Raw genomic sequence first — 16,822 nt, 5'->3', positions numbered from 1 at the left:
ATGTATTTGGTTATTTTCTTTAGGGCCCTAGTCTATTTCCCCCACTCGTTTATGATTCCATGAGATTCCATTAAAAAGGTTTGGATTAAAACGCAATTAAAATGGGATGCTATTCTACAAATCACCTGGATAAATACACGCAGAAAAACGTGCTAAAACAAGCAGGTTTTTTTGCTGGCTTTGAGTCTTTGATAATTATCCAGTGTTTTGTGGAGCCCAACCGACTCATGGCCTCTCGACAGGTCACGCCGCGGGGTGCACCGTGTGTTCTTTTCTCAGCCCTTTCTCCCCCTCAAAAAAGGCTTCCCCTCGCGCCACACACACGCACTCAAATTTGTAGCTCAACCTTCAAGCACTGACTGCCACACCACATTTCTCCCTCTCGCAAAGCTAATTTGCATTGGCATTATAGCTACTATTATCAGATGGTTTCCCGTTGCAAATCGAGTCTACAACCGCCGTGGTCTTTCTTTCAGGTTGATTTTATGAATATTCTACGTGAAGGCTCTGAGGAGAAATAGTCCTTAAATCCCGCTGTAATCAGCCCATATCTCCAATCCGATACCTCATTTAAATTGATCCGTTTTAATCACGATATAACACTTTTAAATGCTTATTATTGGCCTATAATGTACCGTTATAATAAAACATTATGCCATAGCCATACCATAATAATACAATTTCAAGCAAATCATTCAAATGCGTGTAACTATAGGGGAATGGGTAAGGACAGACAACAAACAACAACGTAAACAGGTTGTGTATGCTTAGATATGTAGAGTGAGGCATAGCAAATTGTGACCTGTCATCCAAGTAGCCTTTTATTCTGTACTGCAGCAAACAGAAAGATGTTGTTGAAAGGGAACGTTAGACAATTTGTTATGTATTAAATGAGTTAAAGTATGCAATCCTTTTATTTTTTTGAATCTGATCTATCAATTCAATTAAATACATTTGTTTATGGTTACATCTTTACATCATTGCAGCAAGCTAAATTAATCGTTTTTGACAGATTGTCTCAATTTCCATTTTGTCTCAAAACATCAAAACATAAATTGAAGGATTGAAGCAGCAATTTGTTGGTGAATAAAAAAAGTACAAATGGTGGTAAATGATTAACATTCTTGACCAATCACATGCAGAGTTCAAGGCAAAAAGGTATCAGCTCAAGTCCTACTGCATCTTCTGAATCCATTTGAATGGAGACAGAACTGTAGCAGAATATTCATTTGACTGTGGCCCTGAAAATACCCACACCATCACCATAGAGTCCCTCTCCGTAGATGAAATCTTCTCCTCACTCCACAAAACATCATTCTGGAGGACCAGCACCCATATTAAAAAAAAACAAGTCTGAGTGCTGATCTAGGATCAGGTCCACCCTGTCCTTATAATTGTATTAATTATGATCTAAAAGGAAAAACTGATCCTAGATCAGAAATGAATACAGGCGGAGGTCTTGGAGAACTAAAAAATCCTAGCATCCCAGTGTTCTTTCAGTGGTTGGTTGGTTGGAGCTGAGAGTTCCAAGAGTCCAGCAAGTTTTGTTTTGGAACAATAGGACTAGGAGAAAGTGAGGGGGATTGTGTGTGGACATCTACACCCAGTGTATTCTAACCTCCATGGAGAGTAGAGATGAATACTACGTTGTCCTTGTCCTGCAGCTTGTACTCCAACTCACCCTTCAGAGAGAGAGATATAGAAACGTGTGTGTGTATATGTGACACAGATGCATGCTATGGATATTTAAAATATACAAATACATACGTTTAAATAAGGAAAGAGAGAAACGCATATAGACACAGTCAGACGTACACACGTAGGTTATAAGATGTGAATATAAAATACAGGGAGGAAATAGAAAAAAAGGGAGTGTGGATTTGCTTCTGGAAAAAACACAGAAATGGTATCAAAAGGGTGCTCTTCCAAAATGCATTTAGTTAAAAAAGACCGGTATTGTTTTTAGATGTACACTGTAGCAGAATCAGATACAGAATCCATATACTGTGCAAATAAACAATGTGTGTGGAACTTTTTGTGTTTTCTTTTTTTTTTACACCCAATAGAACACTCACCATCAATTCCCAGTCAGCATCATTGATAAGTACCAAGATCCCAGGCCTCCTATTAAAATGAAGGAAAAAGCATTGCATTGGAATACCTCAGACACACAAATAAGACAATCTAGTCTCAGGATAATTCTACACAATGAAGAAAAATGAAATCACATGCATGCATTTTACACATCACAGGAGGATGCAGGAGGGACCGATCAGGTGTGTGTGATCATGTGTTGTAGAGGGGGTGTTGGGGGACTGCGTACCCGCTGAAATCTGACTATGGTATCTGAAGACATAGCGACGTGCGCCACAACTGCATGTTGTTTCTCTTGCTGTATGTATGAAGTTGCCTCCATCACCACCGCGGTCGGTGCGCTCTGACGTCACAGAGTCACAGGGCTACATGCGATGCTCTGATAGGCTGCTTTACCTTCAAAAACGCCCTTTCCATACGGCATAACATACATAACCTCCCGACATAGCCAGTACACCTCAAAACAAACAGATTCAAACAGCCTCCACTAATGTGGTGCAGCTGTTAAAAATGTCGGTTTTCAGGTTAAAAGCAAAGCATCCCGGTTTGGAATGCAATGTGTGATCTACAATGACTAAGAGTAGACAGACACACTCTCTCTACAGTGGACCTAATCTATAGAGTCTATAGGTAGTGGCACAGATTTTCTCCCTCTCTCACATATCCTCCCTTCATTAGCTAGTTACCCCTATCAATAGACCCCTATAAAAAGGAACAGTAAAAGTCAAAGCCCTTAGCTCTTAGCCTAGAATGGGTGAGGAGGAGAGAGCATCCACAAATCACAACTCTGTCCAGTAGTATCCATCTTCTTTAATGATGGCTGTGTCTTTCGGTCACATCTTGGGCAAATATAAACATTCGTCTGCATCTCTCCTTTTGTAACTGTTTCACCCCAACAAGAATAAAAAGTTGATCACTAAAAAATGAATGGCGGTGTGTGTGTGTGTATAATACTCACACAGTATCTCCCTGGACAAAGAGCTCGGGACGTTCCTTCAGCATGTTCCCTCTGATCCATACCAGCAGCTGCATCATGTCCCCTACACACGCACACAGGCACACAGACAGAAGCAGAGACAGGGGTCAGAGGTCAGAGTTCAAGGTGCATGGTTCCAGCCCCCCATCCCAGCCGGTCGATGTGACGCGACAGAGGGACCAGGGATCACTAGAGATCACTGTATGTGTGTGTGTGTGTGATGCTGAGGGGGATGGAGCGACAGACGTCTCAAAGCCAGCCATCGCCCTCATTCACCTCTGGGACATTAGGTTTTATATTAGGATATCTTGGCAAACAAAGAGGTTAAAATATAAAGGAGCTTTTAAATGGATAACATCCTGACATATATAATCCTCCACTTCCTAAGTGGAGGTGTGCATGATATGCATGCAGTGCTGTCCCCGTAAACCTAACGGGCCGGTTTCCCAGATTCAGGTTAAGCCTATTCCTGGATTAATAACTAAATACATATTTTCAGTTGATTGAAATTGTTTTCTGTCTTTTGAAAGAAAAATAATAGCTTAATCTCTGTCCAGGAAACCGCTCCTAAATGGAGATTAGGAATTGATTGACAGAAAATGCAAAGCCCAAAATAAGGAATTCACATTATTGTGTCCGTCTATATGCATTTCAAAATAAAACACGTGTCTTTTTTAAGAACTTGAACGTTAGTGATGTTAAACATTTTCTATGAGTCTGACCTCTGGAACAATAGGCTGTTGTTTGGAAATTGACCTCGCATTAACAATGGCTTGAGCTACTTGAACCGTCAGGCTACAGAGAGCAACATATCCTGAACCGTCGGGTTACGAGAGCAAAACACACACACACACACACACACACACACACACACACACACACACACACACACACACACACACACACACGTTACAGGCCAATTATAATATCCTCTCCCCACCTTATGATACGATTCCATATACTGTAACCTAAGCATTCATTACTGTCCATCAATATGCGTGTGAATGGAATGTGTGTTTCCTTATAAAAAACTGTATGTGTTCTTAAACGATCATGGCCGTCTGCAGATGTACAGGAGCACAAGGCCTCGCGATGGCACACGAGAGCAGAACTGGGACTGCAGTTTCCCATATCACAGAAACACACACACACACCAGCCTTCCCATCCCTAACACAGCATCATCAGCCTCTCTCACCGGATCCAACCAGTTCACTCTGTGCTGATATGGATGTGAGAGGGAGGGAGGGAAAGAGAGAAGGGGAGAAAGAAGTGAAGGGATATATAAAATAGAAAAGTCTACGTTGCAGCGGAAATAATATCTAAGGTAGGGCGTTTGATAGAATGTGACGAGGCTGTGCTCAATGCCCACTAAAGCGTATAATCATTTCAGTATTGCCATCTCCACTGATGTGCTATTCAAACCCATAACCTCTGAACAGGGCATGTCACAGAAAGGACATGTAAAATAAACCTAGGGGCCGGTCTACAGACAGACAGCCCTGGCACATCAGAAAGAGAGGGAGGAAGCTCTTCACAGAGCTAACACCTCTCTTACTCTACACCAGTGATTCTGTGGACATCGATAAAGCTGAAACTACGCTTGGGAGTTGTGGAATCCAGCCTGTCTAAAACATCTAGGCTCTCTGCTCGTTACAGAACAGTCCTAGTACCTGGGGGTACTGTAGGGTTTTGGAGAAGTGTTTGGTGGGGCTTTAGTGCATCTCAGAGGCGGGAGGGGGCAGTATCAGGTTAATTGGATGGCTGTCAGACCTCTTCACGAGTGTAATGATCAGCCTACCTTCCTCCCTCCCTCCCTCCCTGCCCAGAACCCCCCTCTCTCTCTCCTCTTCCCAGCACCTATAAAGAAGAGTGATGCAGAGCAAAGGCAATTAATATTGACTTGTACCTCAGCACAGTTCTAAAAACAGAAGCCAATCACTCCGCTCTCATCATTTCGCCTTTGTGGAAGCAAGATACGCTCTCTCCTCTCTCGCAAAAACCGCTGAAGTCTATCGCATCCCCCCCTCCCGCCCTGACTGTCGATTTTCCTTCAGAGAGACTTAGAGGTCAGGGCGGCCGAGGGGGCAGAGATGAAGGTTCTCCTGGACTCCGGTCTGCTTTCATTGTCCTGGGTCGTACTCATTAGGATATGCAACGGAAAACAAGAGTTTCTTATTGGACAAGTTCAGGTAGTCCCTCCCCGATTCAGCCCAGTTTCTGTCGTTTGGCGCCTAGTGAATACGACCCTGTTTGTGTTTCAGCCCATCCATAGGCTGTAGAGGAGAGTGCAGGTGGGCGGAGGAGGAGGACGGAGGACAACAATGGAGAGGAGGAAAAGGAGGAATGTGCGTCACAGGCTCCGCGCAGGTGCATTATGGGATAGCGCTGTGTGGGTCGGAGGGGAGAGGGCGTCTGAACAGCGGACTAAAAGCATTCCCTCTCGTTTTCTTTCCTCTTAATTCACCTCGCTCCCGCCGTGCTTTACGCTACTATTGTTGTTATGGTCGTTATCTGTGGGTGGGAGGAAATAAAGTCATCCATCTTGCTGGAGATGTCTGAGGGGACGTTTTCTGTGATGTGTGTGTAATGGGGGGTGGGGGGGATCTTAGGCGGGGGGGATTCAGAGCCAGGGTCATCAATCACTCACAGGGGTTAAAGAGATATACTGAGGTTCAGAAAATGATTTTTTCACACACACACACACGGTTACACGCACACACTGAGGTCCAGCGGACAGCAGATCAACAAGGTCATCCTAGGCTCACATTCTCTGCTCTGGTCAACTTTTGTGTTGAGGTTGTCCTGGAAACTCCACTGCCACGGAGACCAAACCTTTGTTTGTAGAGGTTAGAACAACCCAAACACTCCTATCACTCCCTCACAGTTCCCTCTACTATGGGGTCTAGCAGGGGAGTGTACATTCACACACTACACCACGGTCACTCACAGTCAGTCATTAACAGACACACATATTGACAAACACTCACACAAACAAAACACAAGAAAAACACAATACGTTTTGACGCACACCACACGTACTAAAAAGCATGTGACAAAAGAGGACACAGAAAACATATTTTTCACCGTAGCAAAACGTTTTGCAACGAAAACGACAGTTTCTATTTGACAAATGATCAGCCTACAAATGATCAGGTCCCTCCTCGTTTGGTTCCGTTTGCTTCGGTTTCGTTCCTAGTGAATACACTGCTGATGTTTACTACAGAGCGAATAGAATGACTTCAATGTCACTGACTTATCTAGATCTAGACCGAGATGACTGAGGTGCTGTACTAAGGAGGAAAGGAGGAAATCACAGAGATGGCGCTGAGGTGCTGTACTAAAGAGGAAAGGAGTAAATCACAGAGATGGCGCTGAGGTGCTGTACTAAGGAGGAAAGGAGTAAATCACAGAGATGGCGCTGAGGTGCTGTACTAAAGAGGAAAGGAGTAAATCACAGAGATGGCGCTGAGGTGCTGTACTAAAGAGGAAAGGAGTAAATCACAGAGATGGCACTGAGGTGCTGTACTAAGGAGGAAAGGAGTAAATCACAGAGATGGCGCTGAGGTGCTGTACTAAGGAGGAAAGGAGTAAATCACAGAGATGGCGCTGAGGTGCTGTACTAAAGAGGAAAGGAGTAAATCACAGAGATGGCGCTGAGGTGCTGTACTAAGGAGGAAAGGAGTAAATCACAGAGATGGCGCTGAGGTGCTGTACTAAAGAGGAAAGGAGTAAATCACAGAGATGGCGCTGAGGTGCTGTACTAAGGAGGAAAGGAGGAAATCACAGAGATGGCGCTGAGGTGCTGTACTAAGGAGGAAAGGAGTAAATCACAGAGATGGCGCTGAGGTGCTGTACTAAAGAGGAAAGGAGTAAATCACAGAGATGGCGCTGAGGTGCTGTACTAAGGAGGAAAGGAGTAATTCACAGAGATGGCGCTGAGGTGCTGTACTAAAGAGGAAAGGAGTCAAACCAGTTGAGTGTGTTGAGCTGCAGTTCCACTGCAGTAGGCATCAGATGGCCTCCTCCTCTAGGGATGAGCTATGCAGTTTTAGGAGACCTATTCCTCCATTCTACCTACTTTCACTTCCCTATTCCCACCAGGAGAGCACAGGGATACAGGGATAGACAGGAGAGGAAACAGGGCTACTCGTCCATCCCGCCAACCGCCCAAAATCATTTTACACAAAAAGGACTTGGAAGCTTTGTCACAATTGTCCCCAAATACCCCTTCCTGGGCCCCCTTCCTTCTCCTCCAAAGCCACCCCTACCTCTCCTTTCCTTTCCTCCCTGACTCTGCGTTGTGGATTGAAGACCCATCAACAGTATCACTGGCTGCATTTACAAGTGAATGAGGCCTAATAATGGCGCAGTTAGGAGAAGAATGGGTCGAGGCCCGGGGTGGCTCACAGATGTTGGTGGTGCTGGAGAGGGAAGGAAGGAAGGAGGAGGGGGCTCCAACGCCATTGTTACTGAGGAAAGACTGGAATGAGAGAGGGGAGATGAGGGGGGTGAGCGGGCTGTTTTATACTGATTTGCAATGGAGAAGGAGGGGAGGTGGGGGGAGAGTTGGCCGAACTGAGGGGCCAAGGCAACCAGACAGGCAGGCAGGCTACTGGCTAGCATGGCCAGCGCAACACCTGTCCAGGCACCATGTGAACGAGGGCTGAGAGAGGTCAGAGAGAGAGTGATGGAGGGAGGGGGAGAGAAGGGAGAGGGCAGACGCAAGGACAACAGTGGTGGGAGAGAGAGAGATGGATGCAGGAGAAAGAGAGATCAGCATGATTTGTGCTGGGGTTTTGTCTCTGCATATTAGCCCCCGCTGAGTAGTGGCCATAAGAGTGGCTAATGCACAACCCCCTCCTCCCTTTTAGACGGCGTTAGAGGAGAAAGGGAGGAGATATATTGAACTAATGAAGTCATTTATGCACGTGACAGTTTTGTTTTGTTTAGTGACATGGAAGAGAAAGGCTATTTTCTTAGGATCTATTAAGAGGGGGAGGGGAGGCAATCAGAGGAGGGCAGAAATACCACATCTCCATCATCCTTCACTCACTGGGTGTAGGGCACTAAACCGTTAAGAACTGAATTTAAACTGAATTCGGTTAGTGGTCTGTTTTAAAACAGAACTGTGCAGAATCAGTCTGTACTGCATAATCAGGGTCTATCCTTGGCTTTAAGTAATGTCTCTTAAAAAATATACAGTAAATGAGAGTAAATATACATTGACAATTGATGAACAAAAACGTTGATAAACAAGTTGTACTTACAGGGTTCTGATTGGTTGGGCAAGGTCACATGATGCTCCTTCACACCGCCAAACAGTAGCTCCGCCCCTCCCCTAGGAAGTAAAGGGCATTTAATTACATAGATGTTCATAGTTATTACATAGGTTGGTAGAGTAACTTTGCAGTGTCACATTGAATTGGTACATAAAAAGTGCAGCCAGGGTGGTATCAGATTACCATCATCTGGAATTAGAGGGCATGGTGGTGAGTTAATCCCTGAGGAAGGCGAAAAGGCTGTGGAGACCAGAGACACTGAAGAATAATGAAGAAGAGAGAGATGGGGAGAGGTGAGACACTGAAGAATAGAGAGATGGGGAGAGGTGAGACACTGAAGAATGGGGAGATGGGGAGAGGTGAGACACTGAAGAAGAGAGAGATGGGGAGAGGTGAGACACTGAAGAAGAGAGAGATGGGGAGAGGTGAGACACTGAAGAAGAGAGAGATGGGGAGAGGTGAGACACTGAAGAATAGGGAGATGGGGAGAGGTGAGACACTGAAGAATAGGGAGATGGGGCTCCCCTGCAGTGAACTAGTGTGTGGCATCGGACGCCAGCCGAGATCATTCAATAAAGCATGAGTGTATGTATATCACATCACAGCTATGCGCCTCCCCTTCAGACCATTACAACAGGTCTCACTGGCCTCCCTCACCAAGGACAGAGAGAGACATCTGAGAGAGGCAACTGAAAGTCACCACTCAATGATAGGGGCTATGAGGGGACCACCTGAGAGACTTCTATCTATTTGCGAGGGACTAGGCTATATACAGTGCATCCGGAAAGTATTCAGACCCCTTGACTTTTTCCACATTTTGTTATGTTACAGCCTTATTCTAAAACAATTCAACATAAAAAAAAAATATATCCTCATCATTACCTCATAATGACAAAGAAAAAACTGGTTTGTAGAAATTTTAGCAAATTTAAAATAAAATAAAACGGAAATATCATATTTACATAAGTATTCAGACCCTTTACTCAGTACTTTGTTGAAGCACCTTTGGCAGTGATTACAACCTCTAGTCTTCTTGGGTATGACACTGCAAGCTTGGCATACCTGTATTTGGGGAGTTTCTCCCATTCTTCTCTGCAGATCCTCTCAAGCTCTGTAAGGTTGGATGGGGAGCGTCGCTGCACAGCTATGTTCAGGTCTCTCCAGAGATGTTAGATCGGGTTCAAGTCCGGGCTCTGGCTGGGCCACTCAAGATTGTACAGAGACTTGTCCCGAAGCCACTCCTGCATTGTCTTGGCTGTGAGCTTAGGGTCGTTGTCCTGTCCCCAGTCTGAGGTCCTGAGTGCTCTGGAGCAGGTTTTCATCAAGGATCTCTCTGTACTTTGCTCCGTTCATCTTTCCCTTGATCCTGACTAGTCTCCCACTCCCTGCCGCTGAAAAACATCCCCACAGCATGATGCTGCCACCACCATACTTCACCGTAAGGATGGTGCCAGGTTTCCTCCAGACATGATGCTTGGCATTCAGGTCAAAGAGTTCAATCTTGGTTTCATCAGAACAGAGAATCTTGTTTCTCATGGTCTGAGTCCTTTAGGTTCCTTTTGGCAAACTCCAAGCGGACTGTCATGTGCCTTTTACTGAGGAGTGTCTTCCGTCTGGCCACTCTATGGCCACTCTACCATAAAGGCCTGATTGGTGGAGTGCTGCAGAGATGGTTGTCCTTCTGGAAGGTTCTCCCATCTCCACAGAGGAACTCTGGAGCTCTGTCAGAGTGACCATCGGGTTCTTGGTAACCTCCCTGACCAAGGTCCTTCTCCCCCGATGGCTCCGTTTGGCCGGGTGGCCAGCTCTAGGAAGAGTCTTGGTGGTTCCAAACTTCTTCCATTTAAGAATGATGGAGTCCACTGTGTTCTTGGGGACCTTCAATGCTGCAGACATTTTTTGGTACCCTTCCCCAGATCTGTGCCTCGACATAATCCTGTCTCTGAGCTCTAGAGACAATTCCTTTGATCTCATGGCTTGGTTTTTGCTCTGACATGCACTGTCAACTGTGGAACCTTATATAGACAGGTGTGTGCCTTTCCAAATAATGTCCAAACAATTGAATTTACCACAGGTGGATTCCAATCAAGTTCTAGAAACATCTCAAGGATGATCAATGGAAACAGGATTCACAGAAGCTCAATTTCGAGTCTTATAGCAAAGGGTCTGAACACTTAGGTAAAAATAAGGTATCCGTTTTTTGTTGTTGTAATAAATGTGCAAAAATGTCTAAATAACTGTTTGCTTTGTCATTATGAGGTATTGTGTGTAGATTGATGAGCATTTTTTTTAGAATAAGGCTGTAACGTAACAAAATGTGGAAAAAGGGAAGGGGTCTGAATACTTTCTGAATGCACTGTACATTGGCCCTAATCCAGGAGAAGGTGGAAGAGCTGTCAATATTCCTGAGGGACCAATTGAACACAAATACTAGGCTATAGTTTATTAAGCCCAACTCAAGTCTCCCACTAATAATAATAATAATAATAATATGCCATTTAGCAGACGCTTTTATCCAAAGCGACTTACAGTCATGCGTGCATACATTTTTGTGTATGGGTGGTCCCGGGGATCGAACCCACTACCTTGGCGTTACAAGCGCCGTGCTCTACCAGCTGAGCTACAGAGGACCACATTATATATGACATGTCCCAATGCTAGCCTAAAAAAGAGTCCACCAACCACCTCCGTCCACCACACCAAGGCGCCCGGCCAGAGCAGACCCCTGCAGCTGGGTGCAGCTGGTTCACTCTGGGTGACTCACAGGGCAGCAGCAGATGACACTAAACAGATGCCCATGCATGCATTTACATTCTCTACAGATGCCCATCATCTAGGGCTGGACGATATGGCCTGAAAGTCATATCTCGATTTTTTCAAACAAATTCACGATATACACTATCGTCAAAAGTTTTAGAACACCTACTCATTCAAGGGTTTTTATTGTATTTTTTACTATTTTCTACATTGTAGAATAATAGTGAAGACATCAAAACTATGAAATAACACATATGGAATCATGTAGTAACCAAAAAAGTGTTAAACAAATCAAAATAGATGATATATTTGAGATTGTTTCAAATAGCCACCCTTTGCTTTGATGACAGCTTTGCACATTTGGCATTCTCTCAACCAGCTTCATGAGGTAGTCACCTGGAATGCATTTCAATTAACAGGTGTGCCTTCTTAAAAGTTAATTTGTGGAATTTATTTCCTTCTTAATGCATTTGAGCCAATCAGTTGTGTTGTGACAAGGTAGGGGGGTATACAGAAGACAGCCCTATTTGGTAAAATACCAAGTCCGTATTATGGCAAGAACAGCTCAAATAAGCAAAGAGAAATGACAGTCCATCATTACTTTAAGACATGAAGGTCAGTCAATACGGAACAAGTGCAGTCGCAAAAACCATCAAGCGCTATGATGAAACTGGCTCTCATGAGGACCGTCACAGGAATGGAAGACCCAGAGTTACCGCTGCTGCACAGGATACGTTTGTTAGAGTTACCAGCCTCAGAAATTGCAGCCCAAATAAATACTTCAGAGTTCAAGTAACAGACACATCTCAACATCAACTGTTCAGAGGAGACTGTGTGAATCAGGCCTTCATGGTCGAATTGCTGCAAAGAAACCACTGCTAAAGGACACCAATAAGAAGAGACTTGCTTGGGCCAAGAAACCTGGGCAATGAACATTAGACCGGTGGAAATGTGTCCTTTGGTCTGGAGTCCAAATTGGAGATTTTTGGTTCCAACCGCCGTGTCTTTGTGAGATGCAGCATGGGTGAACGGATGATCTCCGCATGTGTATTTCCCACCGTAAAGCATGGAGGAAGAGGTGTTATGGTGTGGGGGTGCTTTGCTGGTGACACTGTCTGTGATTTATTTAGAATTCAAGGCACACTTAACCAGAATGGCTACCACAGCATTCTGCAGCGATACGCCATCCCATCTGGTTTGGGCTTAGTGGGACTATAATTTGTTTTTCAACAGGACAATGACCAACACACCTCCAGGCTGTGTAAGGGGTATTTGACCAAGAAGGAGAGTGATGGAGTGCTGCATCAGATTACCTGGCCTCCACAATCCCCCGACCTCAACCCAATTGAGATGGTTTGGGATGAGTCGGACCGCAGAGTGAAGGAAAAGCAGCCAACAAGTGCTCAGCATATGTGGGAACTCCTTCAAGACTGCTGGAAAAGCATTCCAGATGAAGCTGGTTGAGAGAATGTCAAGAGTGTGCAAAGCTGTCATCAAGGCAAAGGGTGGCTATTAGAAGAATCTCAAATATAAAATATATTTTGATTTGTTTAACAATTTTTTGGTTACTACATGATTCCATATGTGTTATTTCATAGTTTTGATGTCTTCACTATTATTCTACAATGTAAAAAATAGTAACAATAAAGAAAAACCTTTGAATGAGTAGGTGTGTCCAAACATTTGACTAGCAGTGTATATCTAAAATTATGTTCTCTAAATAAGCTTTGTTGCACATTATACCTAAGCTAAATATAAGCATTCCACAACCACTAATGATTTAATCAAAATAGTGTATTATAGAAAATTAACACAGGTATCATAAACAATATCTCAAGCATAAGCCCACGTGCTAGTGAGGAGCCAGCTAATCTTTATATTTCAAATTTAGCCAACTTTTATATATTGTCAAGCTAACACGGTAGAACAGTTTAACTGCTATGAACACACCCTACTGTCCGTCTCCAACTGTTTGAACAGAATGCTAGCCTGTCCACTTTGTTTAGACGTTGAAATCAAGTGGCCTACAAGAACGAGTTACTAATTCCTTATATACATGCATATTTATATGCTCATTGCACATTTATAAAACACAGACTAGACAGCTAACACATAACAGTTTGTGGCTAACATGCTGCTAACAATGCCGCGGGCAGAAACAAATCTCATAAAAATGACAACATTTATATGATATATCGCCCAGCCCTACCATCAACCCACATAGTGAGCAGATAGTGAACACATCCTAGTTAACAGACCATCAGTGATTAGCCTGCTAGCATGAGACAAACATTAGTCGCCTCTCTCCCTGCATGGGAGAGGAGAGAGTTAGTTAACAACATTTCAAACGTCTTTCTCTTTTGAAACTTGTGTGTTTAATGTTAACTGTTAATATGTAATTGCCAAAGCAAGTGAAATAAACAACGTAAACATATGTTTCCCATGCCAATAAAGCCTTTGAATTTAATTGAGAGAGCAAGAGAGTGAGTCAAGTGTAAAGATAGGGTGAGCACAAGAGATAGAAAGGGGACAGATCAGAGAGAAATAGAAGCAAAGATAGACTGTGTGTGGCTGCTGCAGGTGCAGGCCGGGTCCATATAAAGAGAGCTCACATCGCCTGGAGAATGCAGAGTTGTCATTCAGATGCTCTGGTGCTGAGCTGGCCTAGAGCCCAGTCTATCTATGCAAAGAGAGAGCAAGAGAGCGAAGCACGCCTAGTAATTAAGCAAACACTATGTCCGCTCATCTACTACAACATTTCAAAGCATTCATCCCTATCCTATATAGCCTATGACAGAGAAATGCATTTAGCCTATACAATTGAGCAAAGGTCCTGTATGTCTACTGGAACACTCATTCACTGGGGTCAACCGGTTCTCTCAGTCTCAAACACTACTTCTCTCATCTACTACAACATCTTAGAGCATGCATCCCTCTCTCTATATAACAGACAAATGCTGTCATCTCATGGCAGCCAGTCAGGACAGAATAAATGCTTTTAGGCTACAATCACAGACATCCTGTGTGCCTTTTCTTAGTGCAGTGTTCCACACACTGTAAAGCAATATTATTTTACAGAATGCAACACTGTAGTTAGATTTGACAATTGCTGCATACAGAGTCAGAGAAGTGATGCCCTCAGTTGAGTCTTGAAACGGCAAAACATCCACTTGCTTGTGACAACAACCTTGAGGTACCTGTCCACAAATGCTTCTTTGTTTTTCTTCGTATTACTGCACAGTTGCTAGAGTGTTGGATAACTTGTCTGTCTGCTCAGGGTGTCATTTCTCAAAAATAAGAAATTATCGACTTTTGAGCACTTTGTTACTGCCAGACTAGCTCTGCTCCACGCGCATGCGGCAAATATAAAAATCCGATGTATGCGAGTACCAGAGCTAATCTGTTGGCATACACCCTGCACTCTAGCAACATCTTTACTTGCTGAGTTGCGAAAGCATATTAATTGTAAAAATATATATTTAAAAAAACAGAACATAGCTAGTAATCAATTATAATCTATTCCTAAACGCAGCAACCTAGCTAGCTAGATAACGTTAACTAGTTTGTTAAACTTAAACTAATGCTTTGGTTTAGCGTTCACGTTAGTTTGCGACTGCACGACAGTCATTATCTCCTGCGATATTTAAAAGCAACAATGTATTTTCTGCCTTTTGAAAGTAAGACGACGAATGAGAACAGACGACGTCTTGTCAACTATGTGTTTGAAAATGATCAAAGGCTGTGTCAACCAACAAAAACGTATTTTATACCAACCCAAACTCCAGGTGAATCGCTATGGGTGCCGCCATATTGTTGTCGTCGGAAGCAGGAAGTTTACGCACCAGCGCCGGAAGTGATGCTGTCCAATGATCTCCTCTTTGAAATTTTTTTTTTAATCAATCCCAAACGCTACACCTCTAATGTTACATTTATTGTTGCCTATACCAGCATTGTCTATTGAAAATGACTGAAGATGTAAGTCTGAAATACATTTATTTTACTTTGTATTTTCGTTTAGGGGTATTTCTTATAGCCTTCTAGTTGAATGAATGTAAAAAAAAAATATCTGACTAACTGTCTCATAACAACACCATATGCAACAAAATAGGAAAACTCATAGGTTATGTTTTGAGAAAGATGGGTGGTTGAAGTAGTGTTTGAGTGTGTGTGTGTGTGCCGTGTCAAAGGCGCAACCCCCCTCCCCCTGTCCTCTCTGTCATTGGTGACAGTCCTGTCCCGATATGGGTGGGGGAGCCTGAATTGCAAATATCCTGCCTTAAATTAGCGTCCAAGGCTGCAGTGGCCTTTTCCAGGCGCCATTCATGTGGTAATGAGAAAGTCCAGGAGTAGAGGCTGGGTGGATGGGTGAGGATGCTGGGGTTGTCGGGTCAGAAAACAAGGGAAACATAGACCGCAGACTGACTGATGTCCAGGGAAAAGGAGATCACAGACTGACTGATGTCCAGGGGAGTGAACAAGACATCCTCTAGGGCTAAACACGCACAATCCTTTTAGGGACCTATAATTATATACAGGCAAGATTTAAATTGGGTTTTTGTAGCCGGTGGAACTGTCCCGGGCCCTCCTCACAACTCAATGCTTCCAATCTTAAAATTGTGAACACCTCATGTAACACTTGGTTTACAGGGCCAGACCAAACTAATTACATATTTGCATCCTAGAGTTTTAACAATATTATAGAGTGACACAGTCATTTTCTACTGGAGAGCAATGGTTCAGACCATGTGTGTCGCGTGTGGCGTGCCTGTGACAGGAGGGGCGGCTACAAGGAGTCCCCATAGATTTAGATAGCTAAGTATTACCATATTAGTATTAACCCATCAGTGTGATGTCACTTCACATTTGCTAGGCTTGCTTGAGTTCTTCCTCAGCTGTCACCACCATCTCGTCATAACACACTCGCACTGATCCCAGACCAGTACATAACCTAGGCCCGTATTCATAAAGCTAATCTAGGATCAGTTTTGCCTTTTAGATTACAATAAATACGATTACATGGACATTGTAACCTGATCCTAGATCAGCACTCCTCTGATACGCTTTATGAATATGGGTCCTGGTTTACCATAACATTGCAAACACACGCTCACGTATCTCAAGCCAACCTCACATATCTCATCAACACACATTTGATCAGATGCGTTTGATGGTGGTGCATTGAACCCACATAGACACAACACAATTGTTGCTGCTATGTAATAAATCAGATGTGATCAATTCTGTGATATACTGCCATGGACATGCAGCTATGTCACACATGGATAGCTGACAATGGAGGACACAATAGATTTGCAGTGAAAAGAGGCAGAGAGGATTAGATTAGCAGTGAATTGGTGAGGTTGGGATGAGTTTGGGGCAAAAAGGAGCCATGGTCTGTTTCAGTGATCACACAAAGAAATAGAAGAATTAACATGTTACATGGATCTTGGAGGTAGGGGATAGCAGTGAGAATGCACTCTGTGTGGCCTATTGTCATTTACACCCCCCATAGTTACTGCTGCGTAGGTTATATAACTAATATGAAAATATATAAACTCCTTTCCTCACTTCCTCAACAGTAAAACACTTGCTAGCTGGCATTTCCTCATGGCCTTTTGTAATAGTTTAACCAGAATAAAACGTATGTTTGAGATTGTTTCTCTGCCTCCCAAGCCTTTGACTCACACAGGCTCACACTGACGTATGAGAGACAGC

General features: G+C 43.7%; 1 protein-coding gene across 1 annotated transcript; it reads right to left on the bottom strand.

Moving 5' to 3' along the window:
• Positions 1 to 808: 808 nt before the first annotated feature.
• urm1 (ubiquitin related modifier 1) lies at positions 809 to 14,944 on the bottom strand. The gene is made up of 5 exons (XM_084160927.1): positions 14,882 to 14,944; positions 8,339 to 8,409; positions 3,053 to 3,134; positions 2,076 to 2,124; positions 809 to 1,682 (listed from the first exon to the last, which is right to left on the bottom strand). Exons 1-5 carry the CDS (start codon positions 14,914 to 14,916, stop codon positions 1,614 to 1,616), a joined length of 306 nt encoding a protein of 101 aa, XP_084017053.1. The 5' UTR covers positions 14,917 to 14,944; the 3' UTR covers positions 809 to 1,613.
• Positions 14,945 to 16,822: the final 1,878 nt, after the last annotated feature.

This window comes from Coregonus lavaretus (assembly GCF_964263955.1).
Source record: "Coregonus lavaretus genome assembly, chromosome: 4".
Lineage (NCBI taxonomy): Eukaryota > Metazoa > Chordata > Actinopteri > Salmoniformes > Salmonidae > Coregonus > Coregonus lavaretus.
The sequence above is the reverse complement of the archived record's forward strand: the minus strand, read 5'-3'. Positions and strand labels throughout refer to the sequence as shown.

Coding starts and splice junctions, on each gene's coding strand:
- urm1 (XM_084160927.1), bottom strand. CDS start 14,916: ATGGCGGCACCCATAGCGATTCACCTGGAGTTTGG. Junction 2,125..3,052: donor TTTGTCCAGGGAGATACTGT/GTGAGTATTATA, acceptor TCATTTTAATAG/GAGGCCTGGGATCTTGGTAC. Junction 1,683..2,075: donor ATGCTGACTGGGAATTGATG/GTGAGTGTTCTA, acceptor CTCTCTCTGAAG/GGTGAGTTGGAGTACAAGCT.